Raw genomic sequence first — 20,250 nt, forward strand, 5'->3', positions numbered from 1 at the left:
GCGGAGCCCTCCCGACCGGCGGGCGTTCCTGCGGCGCCGGCGGCTCGGGGCGGCCTCGCTCACCGCCCGCCCCCGCGCAGCGTCCCGCCCGCTGGGAGCCGGGGGTGTGGGTGCGCGGCAGAGGGGCTGCCGGATCCCCGCCCTCCCGCCGCCTCCAGTCCCGCGTGCACAAACCAAGCTGTGCTCGAGTTAACGTTTCACTTTAATGAATTAGAAAAGCGCGGAGAGTGCAAGGTGCATTAATAACCCGTGGAAATGACGCGCAAGTCGAACGCTGGATAGAGCCAGTTAGCTGCGTGCGCTCAGCCTGCCGCTGTAAGGCACTGAAGGGTTTTTCAGGTAACCGCGAAGAGTCGCCAGCACTTCTCTAACAACATTCAGTGCTTTCTCTTTCACGTGCGTGCTCGGGAGCCAAAAACTGCTCAGCATCTCCAGAACAGAACCCCACTGCTCCCCACGCCTCCTAGAAAGCCAGAGGGGAAGCCTACCAGTTCTAATATGTATACCCAGAATGCACTTTTGGGCTGTGGGCTGTTGTCATCTCTCCCTGGAGACGTGCTAGATGCTAGATCTCAAAATGGACAGTTAAGGCAGACACACAACTTAGTGACATGAGATTACTGGATGTTGATAGAGGGAACAGCTGATTTCAGACAAAAAAGAAGTGCACTGTCTCCAGTAAGGACAGCAGCATCCAACACACTTCTTATAAGGAAGACTTACAAGGTAAATAAATTTTCATCCCACTTCTCAGCTGATTTCTTTCCACTTAAACTTGCATTCAAAACAGTCCCAGCCTTGTCATCATCATGCTTCCACATCCCTCCCGTACTACACACAATGGGAGGCCAAGATATCACTGGGTGTTAGAGGAAGGTGTGGAGAGGATGCAACTCTCAGCCACCACCTGCTTGGGAAAAAAAACCAACTGTTTATTCTCTGATGTTCTTTGCTCTCATTCAGAGCCAATTAACAAAACAACTGTGAAACACTGAATGTGAAAAAATGTGAAACACTAGCATCTTCCTCTGTACAGTAACCCAAATCACATCACAACTTATTGGCTGTCCTGGAAGGCTCACCATTAAGGTGTCTGTGGAAGAAGGCCTGGATCTGCTGCCAGGAGTCTATCTGTGCCTCACAGTGCGCCTTGGGCTCCCCACCCCACATCACAGGCATGCCAACCAGCAGGTGCATTGAGGCAGCACACATTGGGAAAAAAGGGGGTTCAATATAATGTCCTGCTCCAGGATAACAGATTATCTCAGGCTTTTCCTTCCCATGAGCTTGCAAACGTTTGCTCCCCTCAATTGCAAAGAATTCGCTTTTCCAGTTGTGATCATCCTGGCCAACAACGAACAAGAAGCGACACGTAGCTTTCTCCAAAGGGATAAAGCTTTGGCGGTCAGGCCCTTCTAAGGGATTGTTAAGTGCATCAATGATATCACCGATCCCAGACTTGTTGACCTTGATACGTTTTCTGTTGGCACCGAGGGGCGGGATGGTGATGTCCTTGTAGCGGACCACTGCGCCCACGTTCGCCACCGAGCCATTGATCACAGCGGTGGCCGTGATGCCCTTCAGGAAGGAGGCCATTGAAATGCATAAGTCACCCCCCTTGGAGAAACCGAGCAACCCAATCCCGGGACCTTTAACCTGGAAGGTAAAGAAACAGAAATCATAATCAGTGAAATATGCAAACCATTTCTTGAAAGTGCTGCCGTGTCAACACAGCCTGTCCTGATCTGCACTGCAGGTATAAGCATCTAAGGTCCTGTGTGCAAGGGACCCTGCAGCACTGTTCTGTGCTTGGCTTATGGCCAGAAGCCCTGCTGAGACTGCAGCAGCATCCTAACAAAACTACAAGGCCTCTTCATTTTCTTTTACACAGACAAACTATAATAGGAAAGCTAAATGATCTCACAGGGTGCTGAAATTCAAGGTGTCAATGTCACAACAGCTCCTACATTCAAAGACCCTCAGGGCTAAAAAGGCTCTGAGAAAATGCTGGAATTTAGTATCTTCTGTACTTTATCACCAGCATGAGAAGCTCTATACCCACCGAGTCTGAAGCAGAGAAAGGGGGTAATTTGAAAACATGGCTAAAATTTTGCCAAGTGTTAAAAATGTGGCATGAGAGAGGCATCAGTGAAGGTGTTAACAAGAGTCTACAATACTGTTCTCAGGGGAGAGAAGAAAAAGAAAAAAGTGCAAGATTTGGGGCATAGGAGTGGCATAAGCAGTTAGGGTTATTGCAACGGAAAGGCCACAAAGGCCTTTACTCATCTTTCTAGGAAGGTATTTATTTTGAGCTCTCCAGAGAGGTCAGACATTGCCCTGTGGAATTCTAGCTATTGTCATGCGCAACTACTTGGAAAAAGATGCAGAGCTAAGCAGGGCTCTCTTCCAGGAGGTGCCAGCTTAGGAACTCAGCTGAATTTGCAGCCAGCTACCAACAAGCACATGCACTACATATCAATATTTGGAGTGACTGTAACTACAATACACAGCAACAAATGTGTATTTATAGACTTCCTTGAGCCTTAGATCACAGAAGCATATCATGTGCTCCAAGGTTAAAAAAGCCATTTAGTCCTCAAGCACATTACATGGAATGTAAACTTAAAAGCCCCACTGGAAGCCTGATGTGCCTCTAGGCAACTGGTTCCCTTGTTAGGACACTGGGTTGAACAAAGCAGAAATAACTAGTATGTGACTCCACGTCACTGTGTCACCTGGCCAGTACAAAAGGAAGAACTGGAATTATCTGCTAGAGAGCCACTGTAATGGGAGTTAAGGATATGAAAGGAATTATTTTCAGTTGACCTGAACAGAGATGCTATTCCAAATACAACAGCTTTGCCCCACTTGCAGGCTGGTAGGAGCTGACTAATGACAGTTTCCTGTAGTTAGGCTGTGTCAGTGTCTATACCAACCTGCTTGTGTTGTAACATATAGTTCACAGCTTCTTCAAAATATTCCAGGTTGATCTCCTTCATCTCTTTGGGGAGATCTTCATAACCATAGAAAGCCAGTGCCAGCACAGCAAAGCCATAGTTGGCCAGCAGGCATGCCCTGTATTCGGGGAGTCCTCCTCCAGTGCCATACAAGTCAATAACTCCTGGAAAGGGACCATTTCCTGAAAGAGGCCACAAAATGGGACAGCTTGACCCATCATTTCTCATTTATATCCCAAATTCACAGGCCTGGGAACGTGCCTTCAAAAAACCAACCAACCAACCAACCAAAAACAAAAAACACACACACACAAAAGCACAGAATGGTAGTAAGCATTTCAAATTCTGCACTACATTTCAGTAAATGGCTGCACTGCTTCAAGATTAAACATTAAACAAAGGTGCAAAACAGTTGCCTAGCCAATGTTCTACTGAACATAAGGAAACATATGACTGGCAGGGAAAGGATGATAGTCACAGCTAGCTGTCTGTATCATGTAAACTCACTGCAAACATAATAAACTCTGCTCCAAAAATACCCAGGAGGCTTTTCCCCACTGCATTTCTCAAAAAACTGACCCAAAAATCCCATCTGCCATGGTTCCAGCTTCTTAGTTTCAGTGTAAATGCATTATAAATTGTTTATTCTGGCACTAAGGGAAGAAAATATTTGCAACCAACCTTGCCACTCTCATGAGGGAGGCTGAGAGGAACTGCAGGAAACTGAAGACTAAAGGAGGAGGACAGAAGGAAGACTTCCATCTCTGCTTCCACACATGAGTGTGCGGAACTTGGGCAACAACTGGAAACTCACCACCAGCCACAGGGAGTACAAAAGAAGGTGCTGGCTAGGACATGTATGATTGCAGTGTTACAATGGAGAAGATACAAGGGACAGGCAAGGGAAAAAGGCAGGGGAGGGGAAAGTAAGGCATATACTACATAGAGATGCTCCTTGACCACATGGAATCCAGCACAAAACCAGAGACATGCCTGGTGAGCCTCTGGGTCACAGGGAGAATTAAAGGTGTGAATGTGGCGGTGGTGGTGGTGACAGCTGTAAATGAGCACCAGATAAAGATGGGAAATGGGAAGAGGCTTCCTACAGAGAACTAGCATAAGCCTGGGCAACTGCTGGGAAGACAACACAGGATTTGTAAGGCAATCAGGAGTAAGGAGGACCCTAGGGACTACAGGCTGGTGAGTCTTACCTCTGTGCCTGGGAAGATCATGGAACAGATCATTCTGAATGACAAGCATGAACACATGAGGAATGAGCGTGTGATCCGAGACAGCCAGCACGGCTTGACCAATCTGGTGGCCTTCTATGATGGAGTGATGGCATCAGTGGACAAGGGGAAGGCGACCAATGTCATATACCTGGACTTGAGCAAGGCCTTTGACATGGTCCCCCACCACATCCTTATCTCCAAATTGGAGGGACATGGATTTGATGGGTGGACCACCAGATGGATAGGAAACTGGTTGAAAGGACGCAGACAGAGGGTGGTGATCAATGGCTCTATGTCCAGGTGGAGGCCGGTAATGAGTGGTGTCTCCCAGGGGTCTGTCTTGGGACCGGTGCTCTTTAACATCTTTATCAATGACTTCGATGATGGAATCGAGAGCACCCTCAGCAAGTTTGCTGACAACACCAAGCTGAGTGCTGCGGTTGAAGGAAGGGATGCCATTCACAGGGACCTTGACAGGCTGGAAAAGTGGGCCCGGGTGAACCTAATGAGGTTCAACACGGCAAAGTGCAGAGTTTTGCACTTGGGCTGGAGGAATCCCAGGCATCCATACAGACTGGATGGTTTAAAGGCCAGATTGGATGGGTCCTTGGGCAGCCTGGTCTAGTATTAAATGGGGAGGTTGGTGGCCCTGCCTGTGGCAGGGGGGTTGGAGATTCATGATCCTTGAGTTCCCTTCTAACCCTGGCCATTCTGCGATTCTGTGATTCTGTGAATCAGAACTATGACAAAAACGCCATAATCACAAATGTGTGCAATGGTCTGCTTGACTTTCTACTCACAAATGGAGAGAAACAGGGCAAATTCATCAGCAAAAACAAGCTTGGGCTGCAGCAACTCTGAAATGACTGAGTTGAGGATCTGGAGAAAGGCCAGGAAAGGAACCAACACAGTCAGGACTTAGGACTTTTGCAGAGGAACCCTGTAGCTAAGGTACACAAGGAGGAGCGTGGCAAGCAGGTGAAAGCTGACTGCGCCGATCGGGTTGCGCTGGCTGGCGAGTCCTAATTCTGCGCTGCCCCGGTACCGCGCACAGGGGCCTCCTGGGGAGACACTGCCAAAGGAGGCGGCACCGCGGAGGGCGGACGGGGCCGCGCCGGTACTCACCGGGGGGCAGGAAGAGCGTTGCCCTGATCCTCCCGTCTCGCACCGGCACCCTGCGCACCCCGTCGCGCAGGAACGCCCGCTCGTGCTGGGCCTGGGCCAGGAGCCGCCCGGGGTCATCCCCGTGGCCGTCCAGCACCTCCAGCCGCAGGAGGAAAGGGGTCTGCACGTCCTTCTTCACCAGCCGCCAGAAGGCCCTGCGGGGCTGCAGCGCCCACAGCAGCCCCATGGGCTCCAGGCCGCTGAAGCTGCCTCCCGGCAGCGCGGGGCAGCGGGCCAGGTCCAGCTCGCCGTCCTCCGCCGCCTGGTACCGGGCGTGGGCTTCGAACAGCTCGCCCGCCTCGTCCCGCAGGGACGCCCGCAGGGTGACCTGCTGCCGCGGGCTGAGGCCCTGCACGGCGATGCCCAGCGGCTCATCGAAGAGGCTGCAGGTGGCTGGTGAGAAGCGGATGGTGGCCATGGAGGAGAGGCGGCGGGCCAGGGACGCCCCTGCTACTCGCTGGGGGCTGCGGTGCCGCGAAGCGGGGCCGACCCGGGAGAGCCAGCTCTGCCAGCAGCGAGAGCCCGCTCGGCACGCCGTCAGGGCGCTCATTTGCCTCCGTGGGCGGGATCCGGAGGGCGGGCCGCACCGAGCGGTGGGTGGGTCCGCGCCGAGAGGAGGTCGTCACGGAGATTCGGGGCTGCCGGTGAGGAACGCTGGGTGCTTAATACGAATACTGTAATATTAAATACTTATAATTATGCTGCCGCGCTCCGCCCCTTGTGGCTTTAAAGCCTCTCAAACGCTTGGTGCAAAGTGTAGGGCTCACGTGCCCGCTTCCTGGCGCTTCCCGTTGATGGCCGCTCCAAGGGGCCGCGCTGTCCTACTGCCTGTCCCCACCTCCCTGCCGAGCTGTTGGAAGGGGCGGTTGGGATGGGATCCTGCCAGGGTGCGTGTGTTCCTCCCCTCCCCTCGAACCCGAGGTACTTGTTGGCCGCCTCGTGTAGAGCCGCTCTGCCAGCTGCAGAGCGTGGCACGGTCCGAAGGAGGGCACTAAGAGAGCTTCCTTCACCTGAGGATAGACAGATATCCCACGCTTTTTAGGGATCTGCAGTGTTAAAACGCCTGGTAATCACAGGCCAAGTTCATGCCGTTCTTCAGGTGGTGAATGAGGGAGGCACATAGGCCATCCTTTAAGAATCTCCTGAGGTGACAGGCTGTACGTCCTGTTTACTGTGTGTTGCATATATGTCAGCAGCAGTGCTTCTGGCTGCTTCAGTCCTGTTTCTTAACATACCTTGGCCAATTCACATCTCAGGTCAGAGATTCTTCCTTCTGCACTGCTGGGCTGAGGCATAACATAGGTGTTGCTAAATGTTTAAAACTGTGCAAATATTTTTAATAATTTGGCTTGTGAAACGAGCACCTTGATTACTATCTATATCAAAGAAATGTCAAATCAAAGTATCAAGTCTCTTAAAAGTTTCTTGGCTGTAATAGTGGCATCAGTATGTTTGCAACCCTGACTACTCATAAAGGACAACAAGCACTGTTATCTGAATTACAGTGTTTGGCCATCTGGAGGACGTGTATCTGCTGTGTTCGAAATATACTTGTATCTGATGTTTGTGATGTGCTGCAGGTGTTGGTTTTGTACACTGGCCTGTGTTATGGACTAGGCAACTGTTATGGACAGGTACAGTATGGACAGCAATACTGCTGTGCTTTACAGAAAAATTTTGGATTTCTGCTGTACTGCAGTGGTAATTCTCCCTTGCTAATGTGAGCCATGCGGTATGACACATAAGCAAGGAAGGGTAAAATGGAATGAGACACGACCATAAAGTATTGGGTATAACTGGCAACCACTGCAGAGCCAAGAATCCTCCAGGACTCTTCCTTCACAGTTATAGGTTCATTGTTCTATAATAATGAAAGTTCTGAAAGAGAAAGTGAATCTGAATCAGAAAGATAATTAACAACAAAATTTGAAGCCTGCAGGCAAGGTCATCATGATCAGCCAGGTCATCTCCTTGTGTGACATCTTCATAAGAAGTAGCATGGGCCTGCATCGTCATTTCCACTGATGCTTTGCTCTGGATTTAGGAGGAACATAATGTTGATAACACACTGATGGTTTTGTTGTTAGAGGGTAGTGCTTACAAAGAGCCAGCAGTGTTTCAGCTTCTCACACTGCCCTGCCAGCAAGGAGGCTGGGGGAGCACAAGGAGCTGGGAGGGGTCACAGCTGGGACACTGAAATTGGGCAGAGGGATGTCCCGTACTGTATGGCATTGTGCTCAACAATAAAACTGGGTGAGTTAGCTGCCACTGCTCGGGACTAGCTGGGCATCTGTTGGTGGGTGATAAGCAATTGCATTGTGTGTCCCATCTTTTGTGGTATTTTTCATGTCATTGTTTCTTATTTTCCATTTTTCTTTCTTTACTGTGAAGCTATTACTATTTACTATCAACCCACAAGTTCTCTCCCCATCCTGTTGTGCATGGAGAGAGTGAGTAACCAGCTGTGTGTTGCTTAGCTGCCTGCTGGGTTAAACCACAGCAGACCAATCCTATTACATTGTCTCTTGCATATGTTTTTGGTTTTGTCTAAAGTTAAATAACTATTTAAAAATACTACCCAGAAATCTGCAGTGATGCAGGATGGTTACAGGTAGCAAAGTGTATGGGAGGATATAGGTGTATGGGATGTAGCTACCTGTCACAGTTGCCACCTTTGATGGTTTTAGAATTCATCTCCAAAGAACTATGGAATCATAGAAAGCTGACAAAAATGTTTGAAAAAGGTACATCCTGACTGTGGCAGTGTCAGAGTTACATAGTGCTGGAGTCTGGTTTATACCTATCAAATAATCATCACATTATTCAGCTGCCTCAAGGAGTAGACAGTGTCTCTGGTTCTGATGCAACTTGTGCAACAGGAAGTCCTTATTTTGGGTCCTTTCTTGAAAAAGCTGATATGGTTTAATCTGCCAGGCAGCTCAGCACAGCGCAGCCATTTGCTTACGTCCCTCCCCCACAGCTTAAAGACAATTGTGAAATCTCATGGACGAAGGATAGTTTAATAAAAAAGGAAGAAAAAAAAAGAAAAATAAAAAAAGAGGGAAAGAAAAGAACAACTGTGCACATCCATGCTCCACGCTGGCAAGGTAGCTTGAGAAGCCAAAACATCTTTGACTTAGAGGAAGCAGTGCTCAGCAACAATTAAAACATAAGTGTGCTATCAACACTATTTTCCTCCTAAATCCAACACACACTGTCAATGGTTTACGGGCTGGTTCAACCCAGTTCTGTGACTAGCGTGGCAGAGGGATTTCACAAAATCTGTGCCTCCAGAAAAGGGAAACGGGGAAGCCCAAAATAATTAAAAGAGTGGCAACGATCTGAGGAGAAACAAACTAATTTACTAAGTATAGTATCGGAATGCAAGATAATACACTATAATACAATATAATTGGAATTGAAGCCAATAAATCAAATATAATGAGAGCAAGTGTCCGAAAGGTGGATAGGCCTCACCATAACGCTCAGGTGAGATGTGCAGTCCGGTTGAGCAGTGGGGAGATGAAGAGCACATCAGGTGATCTTGCCAGGGGTTAGATCTCTTCTATGACTGCAAAGCCCCCTGGGGTATGTAGCTCTTCTTCTCTTCCAGACAGGTGCCCGGAACTTGAGCGTTAACACTTTAACTCACAGTATCACAGAACAGTCAGGGTTGGAAGGGACCTCAAGGATCATGAATCTCCAACCCCTGTGCCACAGGCAGGACCACCAACCTCTACATTTAATACTAGACCAGGCAGCCCAGGGCCCCATCCAGTCTGGCCTCGAACACCTCCAGGCACGGGGCATCCACAACCTCTCTGGGCAGCCTGTTCCAGCACCTCACCACTCTCTCTGTAAAGAACTTCCCCCTGACATCCAACCTAAATCTTCCCTCCCAACTCCCGGTGCTCTACATGATGTTATGATGTGGAATACTGATAACAAAAAATCACAAAACCATGATGCACACACAATGTGGTACCAGCTACTATAAAGAAAATTAATTCTATTCCAGCCAAATGGAATGGGTGGAATAGAGTTATGGCAGACTGACATTTAAAACAATAGCTAAAGAAGACAGTAGAAAGGCTTGTAAAAGGGCATCCACATACATAACATCTGTCCTTCACATGGGAACCTGCTGACATAAGAAAAGCATGTTGTTTTCAGAGCTGACCAAAATGATACGCAACACCAAACACAAGGCAGGAGTTGGTGAACATAGCTGCAGATTGGCTATGTGCCATAACACAGGCACAGATAAGAACAAGTTTAGCAGTTTGTACAGAAGGAACAGAGGAAATATACTGCAATATATCATGCATCACAGACAGCATAGCTGGAAGCAAGTTTTCCACTTGAGTCACAAAGGCAAGAGCCATCTACAGAAAGGATAAGATCTGGATTGAGCAAGGGTACATTCTGGAGATCAGGACATGGGATAAAGGAGCTGTTTAGTAAAAGATGGTCACAAGATTCACCATCCATAGGGGCTGCAATAGGGAATCAGTTACCAGTCAGATACCTTCCTCAGCTTTCTTTGAGATAGGGTGATGAGGAACACACAGGAGAGGCATTTCCCTATTTGAGTATGAGGTTCATAACTTAGCATGCGACCTGCTTCGTTAGTGTGAGAAGACAAATCTGGGAAGACACTTGCACTAAGATGTCCTGAAGAAAAGAGGGGTCTGGAGAGATAGGTGTCTATGCATAGAGAGATGAATTCTTCCTGATGCACTGGTGAAACATCAGTAAACATTCAGTCGGGGTAATAATAATGGCACATCCTAGTTTAAATGAGAAATCTTTGCTTGACAAGTGAAGTGGAGCAGTAGGGCTTAAAAGAAAAACAGAATAATCAGAAATAGGACCGTGTGAAGCACATAGGGAAGTTGTTACAGGAGGTGGGATGGATTATCCTGCAGTACCCATACCTTCAGAAGACAAGGCAATGTGCAGAAAGTCAGAGGCATGTGAAGTGGAGCAAGAAGTCCCGGTACCAAGGAGATAAGTTACAATTTCCTCTGCAACAGGGAAATTCAAATAGGGTTTGTTGATAGAGCTAGTAGTGGACTCGATTTCCTCCCCTGCTCATCCAGGTTATCTGGAAGATGAGGAGGGCTAAATGAGAAAAATAACCTAAAGATTTAGGGTATTAAAGGTCATCCACAACATAATAAGTGGATGATAAGGCCATCCACAATATCTAGCTGTACAGGAGCAGCAGTATGTGTGCCAGAAATATATCGATGTTGAGATGATTTTGTTTGTTAATCAAGAAATTCTGATTTTAAATTTTTATTGTCTTAGCTTTTCCTGGGAGTCTTCTAGGCTCTGAGTTCTGTGATTCAGTGCACTGTTCGGCTGCATCACCTTATCAACTAAAAAAAGCATCACGCTGAGTGTGTGCTATCTTGCTTTCATTTTTTTTTCCTGTTTTTTTTTTTTCCTCCCGTATTTTATCAAATTTGAAAGTCTCAAAGGGAAACTTTTGAGGGACATCATCCCAGGTGTAGCTGTTTCATTATGAAAACAAAGCAAACAAAAAGACCAACAACCTTGCCAATTTTAGTAGAGTAATCTTTGTATATAAATCGGGCTGGGCCACCATTAAGGGCAACCTCCCTCACTTTGGACAATCCAGTGCCCACCTGTACTGAGTCTCACACACACACATGCCACAGGGTCGAATTTCAGGGTATCCCAGCCTCACCAGAATGACTTTTGTCAGCCTGTGATTTTAAAGGTACCTTCTATTTACTTGTAGGATTTATTTTTATATAAAGATGTTGATTTGCTGTTCAAATCTCAGCCCAAATTTTAATCACACTGATTGAGATGACAGCCCTCCCAGGGTCTCAGCCTGCATTTCAGTCCCACCAAGACCAATGCATTTCATCTCTCACCTGAGACTTGAGTGTCTGCTCTCATTTTATCCACACTGATATGGCTTGTACAGTGGGTATGAGCCAAGAAAGGAGTCACCCACAGTAGGGGTCTGCTCCAAGTCACACTCTGCTTGATCTGGCCGTTCTAATTGAGGTCAGACTAATTTGGCAACGGAGCTAGAGCAGTTGAGTGCAGTGGTAAAATATGGAAGATTTGAAAGGAATGGCTGAGAATTTTATCCAAGCAAAAGCTAGCAGTGTGTGATCATTTCCAATGCCCACTGCTACCTCCACTTGTGAGCTCAGCTAATGCTGCTGCGCCTCTCCTACAGGGCTATCAGAGAGCCCTCTCTGTTTTGTCAGCTGTGGCTGCTAACAAGCTCCTTAAGGACTGCATCCCTCCTAGGCGTGGAGGGATTTGGCCTTTCAGACATATTCATAGTTGTCTAGAATTTGTTTTTCCCAAGAATATACAACTGGCTTTGCTAACATTAGAAGGATTTTCCTTACCTCTTTCCTTTATTTGAAACAGTACTTAAGAGAGGTCTCTACAGACATCTGACAGAAGAGGGGAGCAGAGGGGCTGATGCTGCCCCAATGTTTTCTAACTGTGACTGTAGTCAATAAGGCTTCTTCTGATCCATGTTAAGTTGTACTTGGGCTACTACACACTTGGGGTCTCCATATTCTCTGGCAGTCACGGTGCCATGACTCAGATGGCCCATTTGGTGCTACAGCTTGAAGGAATTACAGCCTCAGGATTCCAGGTGCCACCCTAAAAAAAGCACTTGAAAAAGCACTCCCTATTGGGATTATCGGTGAGGATTGTTTGCAGGCTCTTTGCTGTACTCTGACATTACCACTTTGACTTTAAATACAGGTCAGTCCAGAACCTGAAAACCCGATAAAGTAAATGTAAACTGACAAATTTGGTAGGAAGATGTTATTTATTGAGGTAAATGTAAAGTCTTAATTGTTTGGAGAATTAATTTTAATTTGTCTGCAATTATTTGTGACTGTCTGGTTAGTTGTCAATGCGTGGATGAGAGAAACTCTGTTAAGATGTGAACCACTGACCAAGACTAAGAGTGGATCTAGCTACACCTAGGCCATCAAAAGGAGTATAGTAAGCAAGGGGGTCCACTCTGAGTCTCATGACTCAGCGGAAAGATCCCTTCACGCCTTTGGTTCCTGTATGAGCTGCTCTAGCTCTGTTCCCTCATTAGTCTGACCTCAACCAGCTCTAATAACAAAGCTGAAAAGTTTCCACATTTTATGGGAGAAGATCACAATGACTGTAAATTTGGGTTTTTGCATGACGTGTTAGAGTTGGAAGTATACATGAAGCAAAACACTTTCTTCTGAAGGGGAAATGGAAACAGAAGACAAACAACCCTTCCAGAGGGCTAACCAGACAGACCATGACATTCTTGCTGTAACATCCATTATTGCACACTTCCAGTGTCTTGGAGTTCAGAAGCATTTTCATTTATGATTTTTACCATAACAGTAGTGAAGTCCATGCACCAAAATTATTGTTTGAAAGGTTTTGCTTTGAAGTATGAGATGTGAATAGCATATGCACGTGGAGGCCACAGTAATGTGAAAAGCAAATATAAAAATAGAAAACAAATGAGAAAAATAACTGAATATTTTTCCTATTCTCCCTTCCTTTTCTTGACACTTGACCAAAAATGTAAAACAGAAAATGAAAACCAATTCTTTTCTGAGTTATGGTTGTGCAAAGTCACCAAAGGCACTGTAGCTGTATTGGTACAGCTGGGAAAGGGAGTTGACCTGATAATTTTAAAATAATTCATCAGGTGTTTGTTCAGAGTTGTGCATTTCTTGTACATGCATCACTTGTCATTTAAATGTTTGTGGAAAAAAGCCTGTATCTGTAGCCAAGCATGAACCTGTGCCTTAGAGTAAGCTGTGAGCTCTCCACCCAGGACAGCTCGTTTGTGAAAAACTGGGTGGTTTCCTATTGGATAAAAAGGGGAAAAGGGAGGGTCAATGCAGTGCCCTGCTCCGGGATAAATGAGTGTCTGAACATTTTCCTTCCCTCGAGCCTGCAAATATTTGCAAGCTTCAGTGACATAATACTTACTGTTGATAATATGATCATCTTGTCCAGCAATTAATAGTAAATGTGCCTCAGCATTCTCTATTGGGATCAGGCTTTGGTTGCCAGGGGCTTTAAAGGGGTCATCAGCAATATCAGAATAATCAAGGATATTCTTATCATAAACCTTCACAAGGTTTTCATCACACATCAAAGCGGGAATAGTTTTATCTTTGTAGCAGAGAGGAAAAACTGTAATGGCCACAGGGCCATTAATGGAAGCTACTGCTGTGATATTCTTCAGGAAGGCAGCCATGGCGAGAGACAGATCACCTCCTTTGGAGTAACCGAGCAGGCCAATCCCTGGTCCCTTTACCTGGTGGATAGGAGGAAAGCCCCATCAGTATTGAGCTGAAAAACACAACAGCTAATTACTGGAAGGGGATGTTGTGTAATGTCAAGAGTTTACATAACAGTACAGAGGAGGATGATTAGTTTTTCTGCTGGACAAGTGCTAAACACCTGCCCTGAAGGAGAAGGAAGAAGGGTGGTGATTCATGAAGGCTCTCCTGCTTGAGCCTTTCTACTTCGTAATGTCTCAGCTGTCTCTTTTGAGTGTGCTTTATCTCTTTCCACCACCCTTCCAGTGCATATCTGTTTAGTCCTTCCTCCTTTCCAGAGCTCAGACACCCTGCAGATGCCAGCCATGGGGTTGCACAAGCATCCAGCAGCTTCCCCCAGTGATATCTCTGGCGAGGGGATAGGCACCCCAGAGAAGAAGCATCCTCTGGATGCCAGAGGGCAGGGAGCATGCTACTACCTGTGTGTGCTGCAGCATGAAGTTCACTGCCTCTTCAAAATATTCCAGATGGAGTTTGGTGGGCTTCTGGATCAGATCCTCATATTGGTAATAAGCCAGGGCCAGTGTGGCAAAGCCGTGATTGGCCAGCAAGCTGGCTCTATGCTCACAAAGGCCTCCTCCAACTCCATCTATGTTGATGACTCCTGGAAAGGGGGCTTGTCCTGCAGCAGACAAGAGCAGTATCACATGAAATTAGTCCTTTAAATGTTTCTCTGATTTAGAACACATAAAATCAGATGCACAACAGGAACTGCAGAAGACTGTTTTGGGTGGAAAGGACACGACAAGTCACTCAGCAATTCAGCGTTGGCTGCTAAAAAGACCTCTCCCATTGCTCTTCCTCTGCTGTTTGCATGCAGATGACAGAACATTTACTGGCTTTACATAGATTGTGAGCATTCAAAGCAGTGGCCGTGTACTGCAAAGAGCAGGATGCAGTTGCCTATGACCCAAGGCTCAGCTGAGTGTAGCACAACACTGTTGGCTTACCCTGAACATGCACAGAAAAGGTCCTAATACAGAAAAGGTCTGTAGGGATACTCAACGGAGGCGGGACAGCATTGTAGCAAAAGCCATTTGGACTCTCCACTTTTAGACTTTGTTTGCTAAGTGGTATCCAACTCCTAATGGCTGCAGGATGAAAATAAAATCCTTCTATTCTATGCCTAGGAAACATTTCAAAGAAACAGGGACTGGCAAAGGTTTATAATTTTAAAGCACACACTGTTTGAAGGAGCAGGCCTGGGGACACTGAGAAAACAAGCCAGCTTTCCATAAAGCAGCATGAGTGAAGGGAAGCAGGAAAGTTTGGAAACAAAATGTATGCAAGCAGCTTTCTTCATCTCCTGGTCAGCAGGCAGGGGGAGGAGCCCTGGCCTCACCTCCAAGGGGGATGCTGAGGGTGAGAAGTCAGCACACCCTGGACTCTGGCAAGGAGGTCTCTGTTTAGCAGCCCAGCACATACTGAAACCTGGTGGTGTCTTGAGCAAGTCATACACCTCCAAAAGGAAATCCTTTACTAAAGCTATTCAATGTTTGTCTTTTTCTGCTGGAAAGATTTCTTCTCCATGAAAGTTCTGGAGTCCCCTCCAGGAGGAGGACTCCCAGGGTTTTTATGTGGAGCCAGCTCTGGGCAACAAGGCAGGACTGGCATATAGACTCTCTGCACAGCTCTTTATCTCAGCCTCTCGGCTCCAGACGCCTACTGGTGCACTCATTGCTTGCTGTGTGTTCCTCCACATTTATACCACCTGGCTTTTGGAAAGAATAATTTCTTTGCCTGTTTCTGTAACCTTGTTCTAGCATTCAAGTTCCTGGGTGAATGTAAATGATAGTCAAATGGGTCAGTGGGACGGTAGAGAGGAAAAGAGGGATGGAGCTTTCATGGGCTCCTCTTTATGTAGGTCATGAGATAGCTTGCCCTGACAAACACAATACTTTTGAAAAAAAAGGACGGCTACAGCCGGGACTCACCGGGGGGCAGGAAGAGCGTTGCCCTGATCCTCCCGTCTCGCACCGGCACCCTGCGCACCCCGTCGCGCAGGAACGCCCGCTCGTGCTGGGCCTGGGCCAGGAGCCGCCCGGGGTCATCCCCGTGGCCGTCCAGCACCTCCAGCCGCAGGAGGAAAGGGGTCTGCACGTCCTTCTTCACCAGCCGCCAGAAGGCCCTGCGGGGCTGCAGCGCCCACAGCAGCCCCATGGGCTCCAGGCCGCTGAAGCTGCCTCCCGGCAGCGCGGGGCAGCGGGCCAGGTCCAGCTCGCCGTCCTCCGCCGCCTGGTACCGGGCGTGGGCTTCGAACAGCTCGCCCGCCTCGTCCCGCAGGGACGCCCGCAGGGTGACCTGCTGCCGCGGGCTGAGGCCCTGCACGGCGATGCCCAGCGGCTCATCGAAGAGGCTGCGGGTGGCTGGTGAGAAGCGGATGGCGGTTGCTGTGGAAGCGAGGCTGCGAGATGTGGGCACCCCAGGGATCTGCAGGGGCTGCGGAGAGAACCTGGGCCAGGAGAGCCAGCTCTGCCAGCAGCGGGAGACCTGTCGGCACGCCGTGAGGGCAGTCATCTGCCCTGTGGCCCCAGGTCGCTTCACACTGTTTGCATGTGGGCTGGAGCTTTTTGTACAAGTGCCGCTTCCCACACACAGGGAGGAGAATCCTGGGCAGGGACTGCGTGGGCCCATTCTGGCTGCGAGGTTTTCAAGGCTGCCTGGAGCTGTGACTGCAGCCCTGTTGCTGTCTGTGGTAAGGCATGCTCGGTGCTCTGACATCATAGGAGCATTTCCAAAGGCTTTTAGCTCTGCCCAGCACTGGCAGTTGATTTACAGTGTGCAAATATGCTGTGGCGGTGATCCTCAAACCAGGGCTGCTGATAATTGCTCCTTGCAGGACTGGACCCAGTTTCTCCCACAGGCTCTCCCTGCCATCTCCCAAACAAGCAGTAGGCTCCCTACAAGACAGGTTTCTGTTTTGCTGCCTGCAGACCTGCAGACAATGGACACCACACACTGGGAGCATTATGGCAGCTTGCTTCTGCCTGCTCCCTCATGAACTGCTGCCCAGGGCAAGCCCACCCCTAAGAAACAATCCTAACATAGCATGGTTGTCTTCAGCCAACTGTAGGCGTGGAACAGTCTTGCACCTCTCACTAGATGATGGCAACTTTTATGAGAGAGCATTGTTAGCGTGAGGGCGTTGGCTGGGTCTGTCAAGAGAATCAATTACAAAATACGCTGGGTAGGGAAGGGAGTTTCATTTCTAATTCTCTTTTGCCAGTTCTGATCTCTTGCATAAGAAAGATTTTTCAATCCAAACACCAAGCTGAAGATAGAAATATTTTGGGAGGAGATTATAGTAAGCAGCAGAGTTTCTTGGATGGTCAGAGCACAGTGGCGCCAGAAATAGAAATTACCAGGCAGAGCATGTCCTTCCAGAGGGCAGGTGAACCCATGGTACAGAGGACACAGCTTTTCCAGAGGGAAGATCTTATTCCCAGCAGCCTGAAAGCTCTTAACTAAGGACACCGGCACATTTCTTCTAACATCCCACATTGTATCCTTCTGCAATTTAGCAGTTGGAGATGTTCCCATTTGAGATGGGGCATTCACTCTGTACGTGGTGAAATCTCTGCACCAAAGATCTGAAGATGGTATATAGACGAGGAGACCATAGTTCATTGGAAAGTACAGACATTTATCTGAAGTTCACAAACCACCAGGGAGATAACAGCATATTGCATATGGTCTATGCAGTTAAGATCAATTCAAATACTATTCCTTTTCTCAATGCCTGATTGAGAAAGATCAGGGAAATCACAGGTAATGTAAATGCAATTCTAGTGGCAGCTGTATGTGAAGTTATTGGGTTTAAATTGGTACAGGAGTGAACAACACTAATTCCATAAATGAAAGGGCATCTGTTAGCTTAGGTCCTTCAGACCTAGGCATGCTCAGGGTAGAACAAAGCTAAATCTCTTGCAAGCATCTTCCTGGTCCTGACTGAACTTCCAGTGGCCTCGTTCCCATCCTCAGAAGGTCATCTGTTTCAAAATTGACCCCTTGCCACTTGGTACAGTGGTGAGAAAGAAGATTCAGCACAGGGGATTTTCTTTCTTTGAGGTTACAAGATTTGTGTTTATTTGTTTAATAAAATAATTCCTTTTAGTGAAATAACTTTCCTGTGCAGAGAGGAGGAGAGCAAATGGACTTGTACCTTTAGAGCTTGTTGAGAAGAGCGGTTTCCTCAGTACTTCAAAGGCTGCCTTTAAGACTCAGTCAACTAATGCTGGATTGAATACAACCTGAGCCAAATGCCAGCACAGCTTTTTAGCTGGACTGCACTTGAAGGTAACTGGTGAGGATACTGAGATATGCTGAGGAGTTGCACAGAATGTATAGGGATGTTGGTACCCACCAGGTCTTCTGCTGTGTTTGCTTCATGTACCTCAGTACACATCCCTGCTCTGTATTGCTGCACTCCAGCACCTCAGACACTAGTGCTTCTGGAGGAACAGGCACATATAGCAGGCATCTGTTGGCTATATCCCAGGCATACAGTCCAAGCAAGCCTTGCCTTGCCTTATGGCATGCTGAGCTTTCCCTGCTATTAGCCATAATTTGGCCTGATTAAATACTTCCCCAAATCCCTCAGAGCAGTGTTTTCAGAGGGCTTGCATCAAGCAGCAGGGGTGACAGTCTACCCTACTGCCTGATGAGACAGGGAAGTCCTGGCTGCTTGGTGAATCCTAGTGCTCCGTGGTGGGAAGATCTGTGGTCCCCACTGAGATGGTCCTTGTCCATACCATCCTACATGCAGGCAGAGTTACTGCAAGTGAGGGACACCCGCGTGCTGATAGACATTGAGGCTGCTTGGAGCCATAGCTGCAGCTCTGCCAGTGACTGCAGCAGGGCAATCTCATGACAGCTGGTCCTTTGGCACTGTGGGAGCATCTCCAAAGGCTGGCAGCTCTGCTGAGGCCTGGTGTCTCGCTGCCAAACAGGCCGTACTTGCAAATCCTGTTAGGTCAACTGCCACAAGCACTGTTTCCAAATGGCAAGTCCAAATACAAGGCACAAGGTTCTTGATAGCAATCTGCCTTCAGGCTTACTAGTTTTCATCCTTGGAGCAACAGACTCAGAGGAAGGCACAGCTGCAATCCTCCTCCTTTGGATGTTACTGGTATTGTAGTGGCATATCTGTGAGCAGGGATTTACTAGAGAAATATGAGAAACAACTATAATAGTCAGGTCATATGCAACCATTTCCTAGCTCATGTGGAAGGACTCAAATGTAAGAGTACATCAGATAGCCTGCACTCGGGGGCATGTGTCTTGCAAAAGAAATTAATAGAACAGCTCAGGGAAGTGTTAAAAAGCATGGCCACTTCACTGTTGCAAGACAATTCAGTTTGTCACTAGGCCTGAAGTCCTCTATAACATGTCTATAAATATCTAAGGTGTGGGAGGCAAAGGGATGAGGCCAATCTCTTTTCAGCAGTGTGTGGCGATAGGACAAGGGGAAACCGCCACAAACCAAAGCATAGGAAGTTCTGCACAAATGTACCTAAGAACTTCTGCATGGTAAGGGTGATGGAGCACTGGAACAGGCTGCCCAAGGGAATTGTGGAGTCTCCTTCTCTGGAGATATTCAAGACCTGTGTGGACACCTACCTGTGCAACCTGGTTTAGGGAGCCTGCCTTGCAGAGGGCTTGGACTAGATGATCTCTAGAGGTCCCTTCCAGCCCCTACAATTCTGTGATTCTGTGATTTAGGCATCTCATTACTTTTCTCAGTGGAAGTCAGCATGGTTATCATGACCAGAAGACCATTGTACATCAAGAAATGAGTGATCCACAGTGATTCACAACTAACCTGAGCACGACTAGGCCTGTGCCACATTGCACATACAGCATGGCCTCCAGGCCTTCTGACTGCAGGACTCACTTGGTCATCTGTTCTTAACTAGAGAAGTCTGTGAGCAACTCCCATTTGGTACTGGTGAGCATGCTGCCTGCATGGCCTTTCCTGTACAGTAGAATTGTAGGACACTTTGAGTTGAAAGGGACCCACAAGGAGCATGGATTCCATCTCCTGGCTCCACACAGGACCGTGCAAAGTTCAAACCACATATCTGAGAGCAATGTCCAAGCGTTTATTGAAGGCCTAGTACTGACCTTGCAGGCCTAGTGCTGACCACTGCTCTGGGGAACCTGTGCCAGGGCCCGACCACCCCCTGGTGAAGAACTGTTTCCTAACACCCAACCTGACTCTCCCCGACACAGGTCCATGTCATTCCCTCAGGTTCTGTTACTGTCACTAGAGAGCAGAGACCAGTGCTGCCCATCCGCTCCCCTTGTGTGGACCTATAGGCCACCACAAAGCCTCCCCTCAGCCCTCTCTGCTCTGGGCTGAACAAACCATGGGACCTCAGCCACTCCTCACATCTTCCCCTCTAGACTCTTCACCATCTGTGTACCCTTCCTTTGGACATACTCTAACAGCCTATATTGTGGTGCCCAAACCTGCACACAGAAGTCAAGGTGAGGCCACACCAGAACAGAGCAGAGCAAGACAATCCTTCCCCTTACGTG

General features: G+C 47.9%; 2 protein-coding genes across 2 annotated transcripts; both read right to left on the reverse strand.

Annotated features, from left to right (window-relative positions):
- Positions 1-184: 184 nt before the first annotated feature.
- LOC122158247 (acyl-coenzyme A thioesterase 1-like) lies at positions 185-5,918 on the reverse strand. Its single transcript, XM_042814778.1, has 3 exons — positions 5,315-5,918; positions 2,937-3,139; positions 185-1,656 (listed from the first exon to the last, which is right to left on the reverse strand). Exons 1-3 carry the CDS (start codon positions 5,901-5,903, stop codon positions 1,051-1,053), a joined length of 1,398 nt encoding a protein of 465 aa, XP_042670712.1. The 5' UTR covers positions 5,904-5,918; the 3' UTR covers positions 185-1,050.
- Positions 5,919-13,103: 7,185 nt separating this feature from the next.
- LOC122157996 (acyl-coenzyme A thioesterase 5-like) lies at positions 13,104-16,227 on the reverse strand. The gene is made up of 3 exons (XM_042814288.1): positions 15,645-16,227; positions 14,130-14,332; positions 13,104-13,685 (listed from the first exon to the last, which is right to left on the reverse strand). The coding sequence occupies exons 1-3, from the start codon at positions 16,225-16,227 to the stop codon at positions 13,104-13,106; spliced, it is 1,368 nt and encodes a 455-aa protein (XP_042670222.1).
- Between the last annotated feature and the right edge of the window lie 4,023 nt (positions 16,228-20,250).

The sequence above is a fragment of the Centrocercus urophasianus genome, unplaced genomic scaffold, assembly GCF_019232065.1.
Source record: "Centrocercus urophasianus isolate 14NV4802_14NV808 unplaced genomic scaffold, USGS_Curo_1.0 seq_14, whole genome shotgun sequence".
NCBI classification, from domain to species: Eukaryota; Metazoa; Chordata; class Aves; order Galliformes; family Phasianidae; genus Centrocercus; species Centrocercus urophasianus.